General features: G+C 39.8%; 1 protein-coding gene across 1 annotated transcript in view; it reads right to left on the bottom strand.

Annotated features, from left to right (window-relative positions):
- The window catches only part of LOC124804717 (cleft lip and palate transmembrane protein 1-like protein), a 149,549-nt gene that overhangs the window by 111,467 nt on the left and 20,979 nt on the right, over nucleotides 1–17,103 (bottom strand). Inside the window, exon 2 of the mRNA XM_047264994.1 lies at nucleotides 3,866–3,963. Within this exon, the coding sequence (XP_047120950.1) occupies nucleotides 3,866–3,963 (98 nt within the window). The remainder of the gene's footprint in view (nucleotides 1–3,865; nucleotides 3,964–17,103) is intronic.

Raw genomic sequence — 17,103 nt, 5'->3', positions numbered from 1 at the left:
ATCACTTTTGTCTTTTAGCATCCACATTTCACTCCTGTACAAAGCTACATACCAGACAAATATACTCATGTTCACAAAAACAGAAGACCTGGAATGACTAGAGATAGGACGTTCATATTCACAGGACATGTACATTAGTATGTTCTCCAGAAATGAATAGCATTTCAGTCACCTCAGTTCAGTAAGTGTCTTGTTGCCTAGTAGGCACATGGTCTGCCAGGGGCCCTGGTAACTTGTTTCACGCATGATGGCATCGTCCTATATAAGGCACAATGATGTCCTGTGGTATAGCCATCCATGCTGCATTCACCTGCTTCCAATGTTCATCTGTTGTGACTGGCTTTGGGTCACAGCACTGCACCCGTCGTTTCACCATATCTCATACATTTTTGGTTGGCAACAACTCTGGTGATCTGGTGGGCCAGAGAAAAAGGCTGACATCCAGTGGCACCTGGGGTGTTGTGAAGGGTTGCAACATGTCCTTCACATAGGCCACACTGGTCACAGTGCCCTGGACTATCACCGGTTGTGATTTGTGGTTGTACCCAATAGCGAATAGCGCCCCACACCATAAGGCCTTGAGTTGGTGCTGTACATCTTGTGCGAATGCATTCATCATGATGCTGCTCCTCCTGTCTGCGGCAAACCAAAATGCAGCCATCATTTTCAAACAAACAGAACCTGGATTTGTCTGGAAACACCATCTGACACCATTCCTGTCCCCAGTGACGTTCCATACACCATTGCTGTCTAGCATCTTTCTGCACATTCGTGAAAGGTAGGTGGAAAAGTGGTCAATGTGCTCGTAACCCATGCCATAATAAACAGCGACAGACTGTCACCCTTGATAGTGTACGATGGTTTACACTGTTCCACTGTTGTGCCAGAGATAAGGACACAGATCTGTCTTGCAATGCCATTAGGATGAGATATGTCTTCTCGGAGGGTGAGCTGGATGGTGTGACCTGACCCATCTTGTCCTGTCCTACAGCCTTCCATGAACCATTTTGCACACACCTGTTGCACTGTCAAAACACTTTGTCCCACATGAGCAGCAGTTTCCCAGATGGATGCATCACAGTCTCTCATGCAGAATAATGCGTCCTCTTTCAAACTCACCGATTTGACAATACAGTCATGCATACATCTTCGAGGCATCTTGCATATCTGCTCAAGCCACACTGGTCCATTACCTTCAATTTACAGAGACAACAAGAGGCCCAGGCACATTATACCAGTAGGTGGTGTTGCACACCAATATCAATGTTGACCTCTAACTCGTGGGCTGAAATGGTTCAAATGCTAATCATTTCTGCAGAACATACTAATGTACGTGTCCTGTGAATATGAATGTCCTATCTCTACTCATTCTAGGTGTTCTTACTTTTTCTGAACATGAGTGTACCTTCAGAACACACTTCCAAACACTTAAATTTATATTTGATGTTTGATTTCTCTTCTTCAGAAACATTTTTGGCCATACCCAATCTATATTTTATATCCTCTCTACTTTGGCTGTAATTAGTTATTTTGCTGCACAAATAGCAAAACTCACAAACTGCTTTTAGTGTCTCATTTCCTAATCTAATTCCCTCAACATCATCTGATTTAATCTCAGTATATTCTATTACCCTCATTTTGCTTTTGTTGTTGGTCATCTTAAATCCTTCTTTCATGACACTGTCCATTCCGTTCACCAGATCTTCCAAGTTCTTTGCTGCCTCTGACAGAATTATGCCATCATAGGCAAAGCTCAAAGGCTTTATTTCTTCTCCTTGAACTTTAATTGCTTCTCCAAATTTTTCTTCGGTCTCCTTTACTGCTTGCTCACTGTACTCATTGAATAACATCAAGGATAAATTGCAGGCCTGTTTCACCACCTCCTCAGCTACAGGTTCCTTTTCATGCCCTTTGACTCTCATAACTACTGTCTGGGTCCTGTACTAGATGTAAATAACTTTCACTCACCTGTATTATACCCCTACAACTTCCATAATTTCAAATAGTGTGTTCTAGTTAACATTATCAAATGCTATAAGCAAAGATTTTCCTTTCTTCAACCTTTTTTACAAGTTATAAGATGAGTACTGACTCGTGTATTCATACATTCCTCCTGAACACACGCTGACCTCCACCAAGGGTGCCTTTTACCAGTTTTTCTTTTCACATATACACAATTCATATTCATATTTTGCAACTATGACTGTTTAAACATATAATTTGGTAATATTCACACCTGTCAGCCCTTGCTTTCTTTGGAACTGGAATTCTTACACTCTTCTTGAAGTCTGATGGCATTTTGCGCATCTCACCCATCCTGCACACTAAGTGGAATAGTTTTGTCATGGCCGGCTCTCCCAAGAATATCAGTAGTTCTGGTTTTCATTTAGTTCTTTCAGCACTCTGTCAAATTCTTCTCATAGTATCACATCTCCCATCTCATCTTCGTCTACACCCTCTTCCCTTTCTATGATATTGCCTTCAAGTTCACTTCCCATGAATAGCTCACCTGTATACTCTTTCTATGTAGGCCTTTCTTTGTTTCATTGTGGTAACACTTATTTGTTAAGGGCCAAATTGCTGTCATTTACAAATAAAGTCCTTTCCACACCATTTCATTCAGTAATAAAAATATTTACTGGCAAAATCGTTATCTAGCAGCTGCACTGTTCTCAAAGATTTTATCGTAGTTTTGCAACATTCGATTTGTAATAATAAATTTATCTTAGCTGTTGAATGCTCGAGATCTCACAAACAAGGACTTCGGGAAAAAATAAGTTTCTCTGAAATGTTATCACTGAAAGCGTATTTATTGAAAAGAAGCTTGTTCACACAGAACTTATTATCTAGCACAAAAGATATACTTGTGAAACAATGTCTGATCAAATTTCATAAAAAACTCAAGTTACTGTTTCCTATAAACAATAGTGCATAGCAGTTGCTAATAAATAGCATACGGAAGAGCTGCTGCTCTTTGGTCAGCATTGCAACCTGATGATGGAGCCATGGAATTCTAGGATCATTGATATGAAACAAGGTATTGGCATTACATTATCAAAATAATCACAATATCAAAGATGATTACTTCCTCTCTAATGACTGGTTTGCCTATATCACGAAAGAGCAGTTTCACTGCATTTGAAAAACAGAATGCTAAGTTTCCTAGTACCACTCTGACAACTGAAATGTTATAGTAATATGGAAAGAGGAGGCACTGAGTCACAGATGAACACAATGAAAAAGAATGCTACATATATTCAGCTATCAGACTAAGTCCTCCCTGAATATATGTAGCATTCTTTTTCATTGTGCCTGTCTGTGACTCAACACCCCCTTTATGTGGTGAGTAGCAATCTATCCTTTCCATATTGTTGTTATTCCATTCTGAATTGTCTATTTTTAGAAGACTTGTAATTATAGCTAAAGCAACTAACAATCTTATACTAGGCACAAAAGTTACAACAATGAAACTTAGGAGCAGTAATATTTAGAAAGACTACGTGCAAGGAGACAGATCTGAACCTAATTTCACTCCACAATATCTGCAGTCAACACATCAAATAAATTTAAATTGGCTCACAAAATTTTAAAATACACTTCCTGGCCTCAGCAGCCGGAGACTGTGGCCACGTGTGCGAGTGTGTGTGTGTGTGTGTGTGTGTGTGTGTGTGTCAGCATCTCCACCATATGGTGAGTAGCAACTATCCTTTTCATAATACTGTTAAATATACTTAATATAGATATTTAAAATGATCACTCTTTAACAGTCACCATTAACTAGATTAACAGTATTTAATGTTCACAAAATATACATATAACCACATAAATAAACAGAAAATTTATTACATAGAGTAAACTGTCTTACTTTGCCTTTGGAAAAGTGTAATTGAAGTCACGCCATGATTCAACGAATTTCACATCTTTTAAACTTGGGTGAGGTTTCACTGATGTGAACAATGCCAGCTGTAAAACACACAAAACTTTTTTCAGATTCAACATGACATGTAACAGTCAAATAATTACATTAGTGGAATCATCATCTGCTAAATAATGACATGCAAACTGCTAAATGACACATTTATCCCAAGCATGAAATACTGATGTATAGCAGTCCCTTTTTACAAGGGGAAAGAAAAAAAGAACATTTAATTACAACCTAAAACAGACCTAAGGAAGATTAGGGCTTAGCATCCTAGTCGCAATGATGTTATCAGAGATTAAGCAGCACCACTGATTGGATATGGGTAGAAACTGAAATCAGCCTTGCCCTTTTCAAAGGAACCATCCCAGTATTTGTCTTCAGCAATTTAGTGAAGGTGTGAAAAATCTAGGTCTGGAGGGTGAACCGGAATTTAAACCCTACTACTTCTGTATTTGAATCCAGTGCCTTAACAACTGCTCCACTTTGATTAGTACTGAAACTGAATCATAGCTGTAGCATAAAAATATAAACTGTGATAGAAAGCAAGACCAATGCACTAAAATAGAATAATATTAATCTCTCATCTAACCAGGACATTTAATAAAGGCTAAACATGTTTCCCATAAATATACATACACCATACAAGAATACATTGTCACTAAACTGAAAAACTGGAACTTAAGGTTGTACAAATGGGAGATATTGAGTCTGTGCAGATCAATATGTGAAATCACAGTTCTGGTCAATAATGGAAAATTTGATATTTTAAATATATGATGTTCAAGATAACAAACCAATTACCCATTTAAAATTATATCTGAAAAGGTCAACTCACTTTTAATACACACTTCAAATATATACTTCCCATTGCCTTACAGACAATATTGCAAAATGAGTTGCAGTTAATTTTTCGCAGGTTATGAAGCCATGAATTACTGTTGACATCAAAATAATCAATTACAGAAAAAGAGGGTTATACACTGAATTACAAGCTTCAAACAATCAAGAAAAAATCAATATGTACAAAAACTCCTTTAAAGTTCTAAACAAACTGACTGAAAAAGTAACACACACACACACACACACACACACACACACACACACATTCATTTGATGGGCAAAATTAAGAAGTGGGCAACCAAATTCATAAGTATGTGGAATGCAATGACAATGAGAAGTGATATAGGCATGGATGATAATCAGGGATTGTAGAGATTTTTAATGAACATTTGTAGCTGTAGTGTTTCATACACAATACAAATGAGCAGTCATGTTGAGCCATTTTTTAATTTTCTGAAATTGTTTTCTCTTTAGTTGGTAAATTTTATTATTACGTCATTTGTGTTGGCCTGTTCCATTTTGCAGTAATAAAAATTCTACTCTCTGATATCTTATATGATTTCAATCTTGTAGGGGTTGGAAAACTATAGATGTGAGAAGTTTGTGTGTAATTCCAGTCACTGTGCTAAAGGACACAATGCTATAATTTTAAGTTAACCGATGTCGAATAGTTCAGCACAAATGCAGTAATTAAAATTGTCCCGCCTGAAGATAGTGATTTCTCTCCAGAAATCATTGTGTGACTAGTAAGATGGTTGTATTGTGTATAAAATTTATAAAGTTACAGGCCTGCCTATTACGGTTACGTTTAAGGTAGGATGCAGGTTGACTCTTGCTAAGGCAATAGATATTCTTAAAGAACTATTTTCCACTTTCTGTCATAAAATTATTGTTTTTCCTTGATGAGAATCCTGATGGTAATTCTCTTGCCAACTGTAAATGGACTGTTAGCTACTCTCAATTTCCCGTGACTGTGTGCATGCGTAATAAATGCATTCACAATGGCAGCATCAACCAGAAAAAAAAACCTGTACCATCATTTTAGCAATTGCCATCCACCTTCATACCATTCTCGTTTCTGGTCGAAGAGATCCCCACCACCCATTACACTGTTGTACAAACTTATGGCACTTGGACAGCAATGCTACATATGGAACCACCTCTTTTGTTTCTGGAAATGAATGTTACACCCTTGGGAGATGTTGCTGTAGACAAAACTGTTATTGTTCTTGTGTCTTGCCACCTTATCATAATGGCTGAGTCTTTTATCTGCACCTTGAACTCACCTTGTGAAAGTTTGTCATTTTTCTTCATCATTTCTGTAAGACCTTTTCTGTTGACTCTGACAGTACCAACAGAATATATTCCACTATCCAGAAGTGTTTTCATTATGGTATACGAAGTGAAATAGTTGTCAAATGCGACAATAAATCTACTGTTTTTCAAAGACGAACACAATGCAAGTACGGCCCTATCACCAAGAGGAATACTAGCAATATTGTCTTCCTCTTTTCCACACTAGATCTGGAACTTCAGTAGATAGCCTGTCTTAGCATCAGCCAGGCGCCAGACCTTGAAACATCTTTTTATAGGCTTCATGGGCATACATTGTTTTATGCTCTATCTTCCCTTGAAAGGTAACAAAGCTTCATCAATAGATTATCTGCCTGAATGATTATATATATGCCTCTAAGAAGTTAACATTTAGGGCATCAGTCAAGGGCCTCACTTTATTTAGTTTCATATCCATGAGCACCCTTCCCCACTGCCTTCGAATTATCATTCAGATGAAGGTTTTCTAAAACTTTTTGAACTTTTTAGAGTCATCACTTTCGACACTGATTCAACATGCAGAAAGGTATCTGAACTCCAGTAATTTGATAAGTGTGGCAATTTGTGGATGTCCATAATGATAAGCAACCCGATAAATGCTTTTATTTCAGAGTGTGTCGTGTCCACCCAGTTCTTTGTTCTTACAGGTGTTTCAGAGCTCAGTTGAAAATTGTGTCACTCTTGGGATGCATACAAGTTTGTTTGTTCAACAATATTCTGAATGATATTTTCATTGAAGATCTAAGAAAATACTCATATGGATGATTCATTTTAGAGAATGCTTTCTCTAATAGATTCTATGTCTAAACACTTAGGTAGTGTTTCATCCCAATCAGTTTCAGCACTCTCATCACTATCACTCAAAGCTGGAATTTTTTTGGACTCTGTGGGAGAACCTGCAGAGACTGAACACATTCCAAGGACTGAAACGTAGTCTCCTACTGAAGGCACTTGTTTCTGAAAAGTAGCAGCAGATTGTGGGTGGATGCTCAGTATATTACTGTCCTCATCTGTTGGAACATCGTCTGATTCAATGTCGGAAACTGACTCATTTTCAGGAAGTGAGAAGAGAGATTCTAGCACGTCTTCCCTTCTAGTAAAGTAATTATGTAATGTGTAATACCAAAGCTAAGTGAATATGTGTAGTAACACATCAGTAAACAGACCTATTGTCTACACTAAAAGCTTGAAATTGTGGCAGACGTATGGCCAACTTGAGCCTTGGGAGCAAATATTCCCACATGTTTACAACATATTTTTGACATGTTAGAATTGACTGGAAAATTTCTTTCATGCCTCAACATGAAGAAAATTGCATAAAATATTGAATAAGTACTGTGGAGTTACTTACAAATGCCATTATCTGCAGATATACAAACAAAATCACGAAATTACATCAAACTGAGTCCACTTGCCAAGAGATTGAGCACAGCAGACATATAATACTCTGTCAATTGTTGCCAGAGCGACTGCTGGTGGCAGCAGGAATTGTCATGTGTTTCTAATTCTAGTCTACAGATGGCAGCACCAGCTAAATGTGGAAATGTCAAATCCTTTGGCCCCTGGAGGACATTAAAGTATGAGGGAAGATGTCTTCCCATTGCCCATGAAAGGGTTAATGCAGTAATGTAACAGGACACATTTCCCCGACAAAAGCAAATACGTTTACGTAAAACTTCTTCCCAAAAAAATTGGGCCTCCAAATATTGTGAGCTACACAGATCAGTATCACCTGTGATTGTATTTTCAGCAGTATTAAACAAATACTGCATGCTGCTGTGAAGTGTCTCAACGGCTCACATTATTAATAAAATAGTCTCTGTTCTGCAAAAGAACATATGACAGACTAGGGAAATTTCACATTTGTGGATCACATTCTACAAATCACTTACCAAGAAAGTTTTGCAATGAGTGTCTTCCGTGATGTAACTTAAGTCTTTGGTTGCCATCTTCTGCACTGCTAATGGTTCAGCCACAGCTACTGCCCTGTCACTTTGCTCTCCCTCACTAGCTGACACTGTCCTTTGTGATTTTCACTCTAATGACCATTTTCTGCATTTTCTTGCTAACAATCTGTCCACTGTTTTAAATAGCAATGACAATAAAGTGGAAAATGTTTTAAGACAGCACACAGGAGAGCAGCAGGAAGTTCTGCAGTGAATTCCATATATGTCTCTCTCTCTCTCTCTCTCTCTAGTTGCCAGACAGTTGAAAAGTCAAAGCAGATGAGATACATTCAATCTATGATAGTCTTCATCTGCTCCAGTGCCATCAAGATCGCACAAACCTACAAAAGTGAATTGATTTGAGGAGTGAATCCTTAAGGACAGATTCAGGGAATATCACAGAACAACAAATGGATGATGATGTCGATACTGATTTCAGAGCACTCAAAACATGGATGTCAGGGCTCTCTCAAAAAGTGAACTAAACACTTAGTGTGGTTAAAGTCTCCTCATAAGCAATCTTCTGTTGACAATGGCCTATGGAAACATATTAGTGCGTTGGATGACTGTCTGAGAATATATTAAAATGGATAACAAAAATCATGTACAGAAACATGCACGTCTACAAGCATATTCTTGTCTTTTTCTCATGTGTAAATAAAACTTTACAATATGGCCATAACAAAACATTAAATACAACAAAAATCAGCTGAAAAAGTTGCCAAAAGTTATTTCCAGGTACACATGGCTGGATGACCACTATTAAAAATAGGGAAAGTGCCAACCACTGTTAGAACAAGTGAATGCTAGGTACCAGTTCCATACACAGCTGTTAAAAGTGCTTGAATAAAAACTAGAGTCTCAGTTTAAATCAGCATCTTCACAACTATTCTGCAATTTACACTTAAGTGCTTAGTAGAGGGTTAACAGAACCTCTTTCAGGCTATTTCTCAACCATTACAATCTCTAATAGTGTGGGGGGAAAATGAACACTTAAATCTTTCAGTGAAAGATTATATTTCTCTTACTTTACTATGATTCTCTATTTTTCTTATATAGGTAGGAGTCAACAAAATATCTTTGCATTCCGAGTTGATGACTGAAATTTTTTGAAAAGACCTTGCTGCAACACACCTGTGTATTAATTATTCCCATTCCAACTCGCTTTATCAAATCTGTGGCATTCTCTCCCCTACTTCACAATAACACAAAACAGGATGCCCCTCTTTGAACTTTTAGGATGTCCTCTGGCGGTCCTGTATTATGATGATCACAAAATGCGCAGCAGTGCTAACCACGATCCCTAGGCACATAGCTGACTCAACAGCCTTTTACATTATGTGTTTTATTGTGTAACCAAAATATAATGGATTTTTTTAGTATTCATGTAGAGAATCTTAGTTTTTACTGCTTAAGGTCACCCACTATTGTTTGCACAGTAAATATAAAGATATATATTAAAAGAGAAATGGACACACAGTAAAAATTTCAAATCTGATTCATCTAATTGTGGATGGTTCAATCACTCAGTAACAAAAGGATGAACCAGCCACTCTGAGGTACATTACAGTAAGCTACTCAATAATTTGGACTTGAGTAGAGACAGTGCATCCTCATGTATTCTGTCTTAGATCACACTTCCTGTGGATGGCAGAGCATTTAAACACAGGGTTGCCAATAGGTTTGAAACGTATCTCTTGTATGCAAAGGCACAAGATCTCTCTTGTGCTAAAAGCTTCACTTTTCCCAAATGTATTCTTAAACCATTCACATTCCATTACATTACAGCAGATATTAGACAATGCTGGATTTTCTTTTATCATCTCTCTCAATTTTTTGGTGACATGTTGGACAGAGAAAGCTTCATCAACAAATACATCCAAATCCATTTCAGATTTACCTTATATTAAGCTCCTATCTGCTGGTTGCATGCCAGATTTCTTTGGATTTTGACTGGTTTTGGTGTGCAATTCACCTTTTGTTGTTGTTATGCAGACATTTGCATATCTGCACGTATATCCATACTTAACAAATCACTGTGAAGTGTATTCCAGAGAGTATTTCCTATTGTACCTGTTATTAGGGCTGCTTCCTATTCCAATTACATCAGTGCAAGAAGAAATATTGTTTAAACATCTCTATACAAGCTGTAATCATGTCCTCATGATTCCTACAGGAGCGATACCTAAGGGGTTGTTGTATGTACTTAGATCAATCACTTAAATCTGGTTGTTGAAACTATGTAAGTAGCCTTCCTTGGAACAGTCTGCCTCTACCTACAAGAATCTGCCAGTTCAGTTCCTTTAGCATCTCCATGATATTCTCTCATTGATCAAACAAACTTGTCACCATTTGTGCTGCCCTTCTTTGTATAAAATCTATATATCTTGTTAAACAATGAAAAATCCAGGATGGAATGTAACGATATTATGAGAAGGAAAGTTGCTATTCACCGTATAGTGGAGACACTGAGTCACAGATAGGCACAACAAAAAGACTCTCACAATTATAGCTTTCGGCCATTAGGGCCTTTGTCAACAATTGACAAACACACACACACACACACACACACACACACACACACACACACACAAGCAGTCTCAGGCAACCAGTTTCAGTTGCCTGAGGCCGCAGTCGTGTGTGTGAGTTGCATTTGCCTCAGTGAGTGAGTCTTTTTGTTGTGCCTATCTGTCACTCAGCATCTCCGCTATATGGTGAGTAGCAACTTCCCTTCTCATAATAATATACCTTGTTAATATCCAACAACATTTGTGCAGATTTTTTTCAGACAGTACTCCACTATATATAACCACATCATAGTCATTAATATACAGGATGAACAGCAAGGATTGTAAAATGCTTTTTTGGGGCACACCTAAAGTTACTCCTACATCTGTGGATGACCCTTCATCCAATGTAATACATTGCATGCTCCCTGCCAAGAAATCCTCAATTCAGTCACAAATATCAATTGATACCACATATGATTGTACATTCAACAATAAGCATAGATGTGGTACTGAGTCAAACAATTTTTGGATATCAAGAAATCGTGCATCTACCTGCCTACCTTGATTCATGACTTTCAGGGTTCATGTGTGACGAAAAGTATGCTGGTAAAATAATTTAATTGGATAGATAAAAAAAAATCTACTCATCATGCGATGGCAGAACACACACATAAAAGACTGTTGTGACTGGCAAGCTCTCGGAGCCAGTGGCTCCTCCTTCAGGTTGAAGGGAAAGGAAGAAGGTTGAAGGGAAAGGACTGGAGAGGTCTAGGAAAAGGGGTAGATTTTGGGAAAGTCAGCCAGAACCATGGGTCAGGGCAAACTTACCATACAGGATGAGAAGCAAAGACTGCTTCTCATCTCGTATGGTAAGTCTCCCCTGACTTGAACTGGCAAATGTTATGAACTGTGATCATTCCACTGTACTGTGATATTTGCATGCAATAAGGAGGATTAAAAAATCGGGTGTAGTGGTATCACATGCTCTAAGCTAAAATCACAAAAATCAGCAGGTGGACATATATGCATCTCTGCTTGCTAGTCATCAATTGACTCATGAACAACACTGACCATTCCTATCCTGTATCATTACTGGTGATGAGAAAGGGAAAGAAAAGGATGGTTGAGCCCAAACAAAGCAGCAATTCCCCATAAAAAGACCTGTAAGCATCTACAAAAACTAATGTTATGCATCTGGTGAAGCAGCGATGGTGTCGTGTACTACAAATTGCTCTGCCGAGGTGTAATCATCAGTGTTAATGTTTATTGTTAACATCTGAAATGTCTGGCAGATGCAGTCAGAGAACATTGACCAGGAACACTGCACGAAGTGACGCTACTCCTTGATAACGCCCGCTCACATTCTGCTAGACTGACAAAAAACACTATACATACCACACCCCCCTATTGTTGTCTGACCTTGCACCCTCAGATTTTCACCTTTTCCACTCTATCAAACAACATTAAAGAGACTTCCTTTACAGATGAAAATGCACTCCAAAAATGGCTCAAGTCCTTCACCTAAAAACCATGTGATTTCTACAGTTGCAAAATCAAAAACTTAACCCAGCATTGACCAACTGCTGTAAACAGTCAGACAACTAAAGTCTCTATTATGTGTATCCATTGTGTTCATTAAACTTATGGATAAATGCTATGAACTTATGCACCAACCCATTAGAATGGTAATGTGGCACATGGAGTAGATGCATAAACAAACCCAGTTAGCAAACTAATGTACCACAACTGTGTATTCACAAAAAACTGAAACTTATCCTGGCAGAAACAAACAAAAGAAAAACTGGCATTATCAAGCGTGCAATATCATAAGTGTTTCAAACTTACATCGCTATGTACTGAAAGCAGCGAGAGAACTTATGATGGAGAGGTCTCCTTAATTTTTTCCTTCTTCAGGGTTGCCACAAGTTTCCCCAAGTGAAATTCCCTGATACTTCCTCGATTTACAGGCAAGTTTTAGCATTTTCCATAACAAATTTTGAGATCTCAAGGGTAAGTTAAGCTACGATACAAACAACAATAGTGCAAATGAGGAAATATCTAAAAAAAAAATTGCAAGCAGATGGCATTTCCTGATGTGAGCAAAATATCTAAAAAAAAAACACACTTACAAGCAGATGATGTTTCTTGATGTGAGCAAAAATCTATAAGTACTAACATCAACATTTTTTGTAATGAACTGTTTTTAGATGGAAAAGGTAAGCCAAATGATATATGATTTTCATTAAAACCAATGATGTTATTTTATTTCAATAAAACGAAACACATTTGGTGACAAAAATATGCATTTCCTTGGAGTCACGAGGCAGATTTAAAATACTTTCACTGAGTTCAGAAATAACCACAGAAAAACGTAGGCCTCTTGAAAGAAGTGTACAAGGTGGGGAAGAATTGTGTAAAGCAACACTGTAGGTGACCACCAATAAAGTGTTGGTTCTACTATGTTCATTATTGTCAGTTATTACCCACTGTTATATATCAACATTCCATCCTGGATTTTTTTTATGTAAAACCATGAAAATCTGTTGCATTACGTCACACACAAACAGACCCAGCCTGCAGACAGATCAGTGAGACTAGATCTGAAGAGCAGGGCCTGCACATTAGTGGGAACTCAATGGCTCCAGATCAGCAGGCCTGATCTATTACAGATACCAGCAGAAACCGCCTGCGGATTTGGCCCATCGCGGAAATCTACTCGTGTCGCCAGCTATTCATGAGCCACAGACAACATGTTGTTGAAATGAGACCATGGTGATCAATCCATGCAACAGATAACGTGTTCAAATACTCGGAATCAATAATAATGAGGATAGGTAGTAACTCACCATAAAGATGATTGCTGAGCGGCAGACAGGGACATAGAAAAGAATCTCACTCTCACAACTAATTTTTCGGCCATAGCTTTTGTCAAAAAATGAGCACACACACACACATTCACACAATCACTGCTCATGCACACATGACCTCCATCTTTGGCCATTGCAGCTACAGTCTCTGCGAATTAGATCCAAACAAACCTCTCCTCATGCTGCCCTGTCTCACGTCGACAGCTGTTAGGGTAGTGGCAAGAAATGGTGGCAGCACTGACTGCAAGCTGAGGGGAGTGGTAGGAAGGAGAGAAGCAATAGTAATGGTGGCGTAGGGAAGTGGTGCACATACTCAGCTGCACACAGCCAGTGACGATGCATGACATCTCAGTAAACAAACCGCTTCATCTACTGAGGCAAAAATGAGATTTTTCCAGTGTGTTTTTTTTTTTTTTCCAACTCTCCCTGATATTTCCCTGATTTCTGTGATGTGTTTGAAATTCCCTGATATTCCCTAATTTCTAGAACCTGTGGCAACCCTGTTCTTTGCCTGAAACTCATCACAAAACAGATAAAAAGTCTGTCTCCAGCAAGAGTGGAACTGAGAAATAATGCAGTCTTCACTTCACAGTGCAAATACATTACATCTCAGCTAGAAAAGAACTGTGCTTCTCTCTCTCTCTCTCTCTCTCTCTCTCTCTCTCTCTCCCCTAGTGATGGACTGGAATGGTTTGATGGAGTTAAAGGGACCAATCTATAAGGTCATTAGTCCCTTAATACTATATGTATCAAGCAGGAAAGAGTCCTCAGAGAGGAAGGACACAGAAGACAAATTCTGACGAACTTGACTGTAAACGAGAATAAACAAAACCAAGAGAAACAAGTAGAAATGAGAGGGGGGTAAGGGTGAAAGTGGGTGAGTTGCCCTGCACAGAAAGTAGTCCAGAGGACCCCAGGATATGTTATGCAATGGGAGATGTACCCTCTACATCCAGGTTTCCTCACCCTCCATTATCACAAAAAAACTAGTAATGTGGATAAATTGATAAAGTCTCAAGAGAGAGAACATCTATGACGAGGCAGTTAACCAACAACAGATGTAAAAGAACAAGAAGAATTAAAAAGGTGGGAATGGCAGGAGTCAGGCCAGGCCGCTGAGCAAGGGCAACCATGGCCAACCTCGATCAGAGCAGGTGGCAGGGTACCCTTCCAACCCCTCAAGCAGCTGTTGAGGCCAATGTGCCCTACTTCACAGTGAGGAGTAGGAACAACCTTCACAAATAAAATATAAAACCAGATCACACACTTTGATATTAGCCACCGTCACCAAAGGCAGCTTGTGAGCAAGTTAAAGGATTTGTCATAAGGTGGTAAAATTGGGCAGACCAGTAAGATGTGGGCCACTGTCAGACAGGCACCACATCAACAATGTGGTGGATCCTCACGTCATAGACTGTGACCATTGGTCATCCAAGCGTGCCCAATACGAAGCCGACAATGAACGACAGATTCCCTGTGAGAAACATTGAGGGAAGACTGCCACATGGCCACAGTCCACTTCATTGCTTGCAGATGGTTTGGATTTGTCTGGAGATATCAGGTCACAGCAATCCGTGGTCCAAGCTTTCAACAGCTGATGGCATAGAGGCAACCGAAAGTCCTATTTTGGTACCCCACCTCCAAAGTCAGCATCCCACTAGCCAACTTAGCCAACTGGTCACCACATTCATTTACTGGAATCACAACGTGACTTCGGGGTCAGACAAAGGCAACCAATCATCCATGTCGACAGAGAGCAGCAAGGAGATCCCGCATAGTTGCAACCCATTGGTGTCAAGAGTAGCAATGGCCACTAGCTTAAAGACTTTGATTAAGAATGTCTCACTGGTGCAAGAATGAATGTGACTACGGGCTCGAGTGATGGACACCAATCCCGCAGTGAATACACTGCACTCATTCGCCAGGGAGTGTAGTTCACTGTACCTTGCGTGTCTGTAGGCAAACCCGGTTTTCCCATCGACTGCAGAACTGCTAGTGTATGACACTTCTGAACCCAAAAATGCATCAAAGAAGGGAGAAGTTGGAGTCCAGAGCAGAGACACTGCATGCTGACTGCGATTGTGACTAGTCCTGGGCCACTGTGTGGGAGACAGATCTCCCTACCAGGAAAAAGGACACAATAGTTTGGATTCTAAGGGGAGCAGCAACTGTGCATTACATAGCTGAGCAGCAGTTATTGGTGCCTGGTCTGCAGTGGAGGGACCTCAGCCTCTGCAAGTAGGCTATTCACAGGGCTGGTCCAAAAAGAACGGTCACAAGTTGGCCCTACGATGGTGTATCAGGTCAAGCATTCGAAATGGTGAAGGCAATGCCGAGCTATAACCCAGACACCAATAATCAAGACAAGACAGGATCAGAGCTCTGTAAAGCCACCAAAGTATACAGCAGAATGCACATAATCTGGTCTTACTGAGACAGCACATTCATTCAAGTTGGCAAAGATGGGGAAGCTATGCAACTGGGCATTAAAGACCAGTCCTAAGCAGTAAGACCCCATCACACTGAGCAGTTCGCCATCGAGGAAGAGTTCTGGTCATGGATGGACAGTATGATGGCAACGAAAGTAAGACACATGTCTTGGTGGCTGAAAACCAAAATCCACAGATGAGAGGTCAGAACTACGGCTTCTGAACAGCACCCTGCAGTCAACATTCAGCAACATCCACAGTGAAGCAGCAAAAGTAAATGCAAAATTCATCAGCATCAGGGAGGGTGACACTGTAGACTCCACAGCAGCAGCTACATCACTGTTACCCCCTAGAAAAACGGGCACTCAATAAAGAACCCCATTGGACTCCATTCTCTTGTATATGAGGGGTGACAAGAAGTTCCAGACATGGATTGGGAGTTTGGCTCTGAGCACTATGGGACTCAACTGCTGAGGTCATTAGTCCCCTAGAACTTAGAACTAGTTAAACCTAACTAACCTAAGGACATCACAAACATCCATGCCCGAGGCAGGATTCGAACCTGCGACCGTAGCGGTCTTGCGGTTCCAGACTGCAGCGCCTTTAACCGCACGGCCACTTCGGCGGGCCATTGGGAGTTTGTCCTGGATATCCAGCTCATGTAGGGTAACAAGGATATGATGATACCATGTGGTGTCACAAGCCTTTTTGCAAGTCAAAGAAGACAGCAGTAAGGTGTTGATGCCAGGAAAATCTGATCAGATAGCAGACTCCAGGCAGATCAAATTGTCGGCAGTAGAATGGCCTTGATGAAAACCAAGCTGGGACAAAGCCAAAAGACCCCATGACTCAAGGTACCAACACAGCCACTAGCTCACCATATGTTTGAACAACTTGCAGAGAATATTAGTGAGACTAACTGGGCAATCACTATCAATCTCAAGGGGGTAGTTACCTGGTTTCAGTACTGAGACAATCACGATTTCTTGTCACCGAGATGTGAACTCACCCTCATCCCTGATACAGCTGAAAATGGTAAGAATGACATTGGCAATCCATTATTAGTGTTTGAGCATTTAGCTGTGGATGCAGACTGGCCTTGGAGTCACGTCACAGCAAAGGTCTTGGACACCGAGGAATCCCCATTCACTGAATGGAACACTATATGGCTCCAGGCGACATGTAGTGAAAGGTAAGTGAATTCACTCCACCTGTTCTTTGGGGACACTAAATGCAGCTGATAACAGCTAGATATTG

The sequence above is a fragment of the Schistocerca piceifrons genome, chromosome 1 (genome assembly GCF_021461385.2).
Source record: "Schistocerca piceifrons isolate TAMUIC-IGC-003096 chromosome 1, iqSchPice1.1, whole genome shotgun sequence".
Taxonomy (NCBI): Eukaryota; Metazoa; Arthropoda; class Insecta; order Orthoptera; family Acrididae; genus Schistocerca; species Schistocerca piceifrons.
This window is presented reverse-complemented; position numbering and strand designations above follow the sequence as displayed.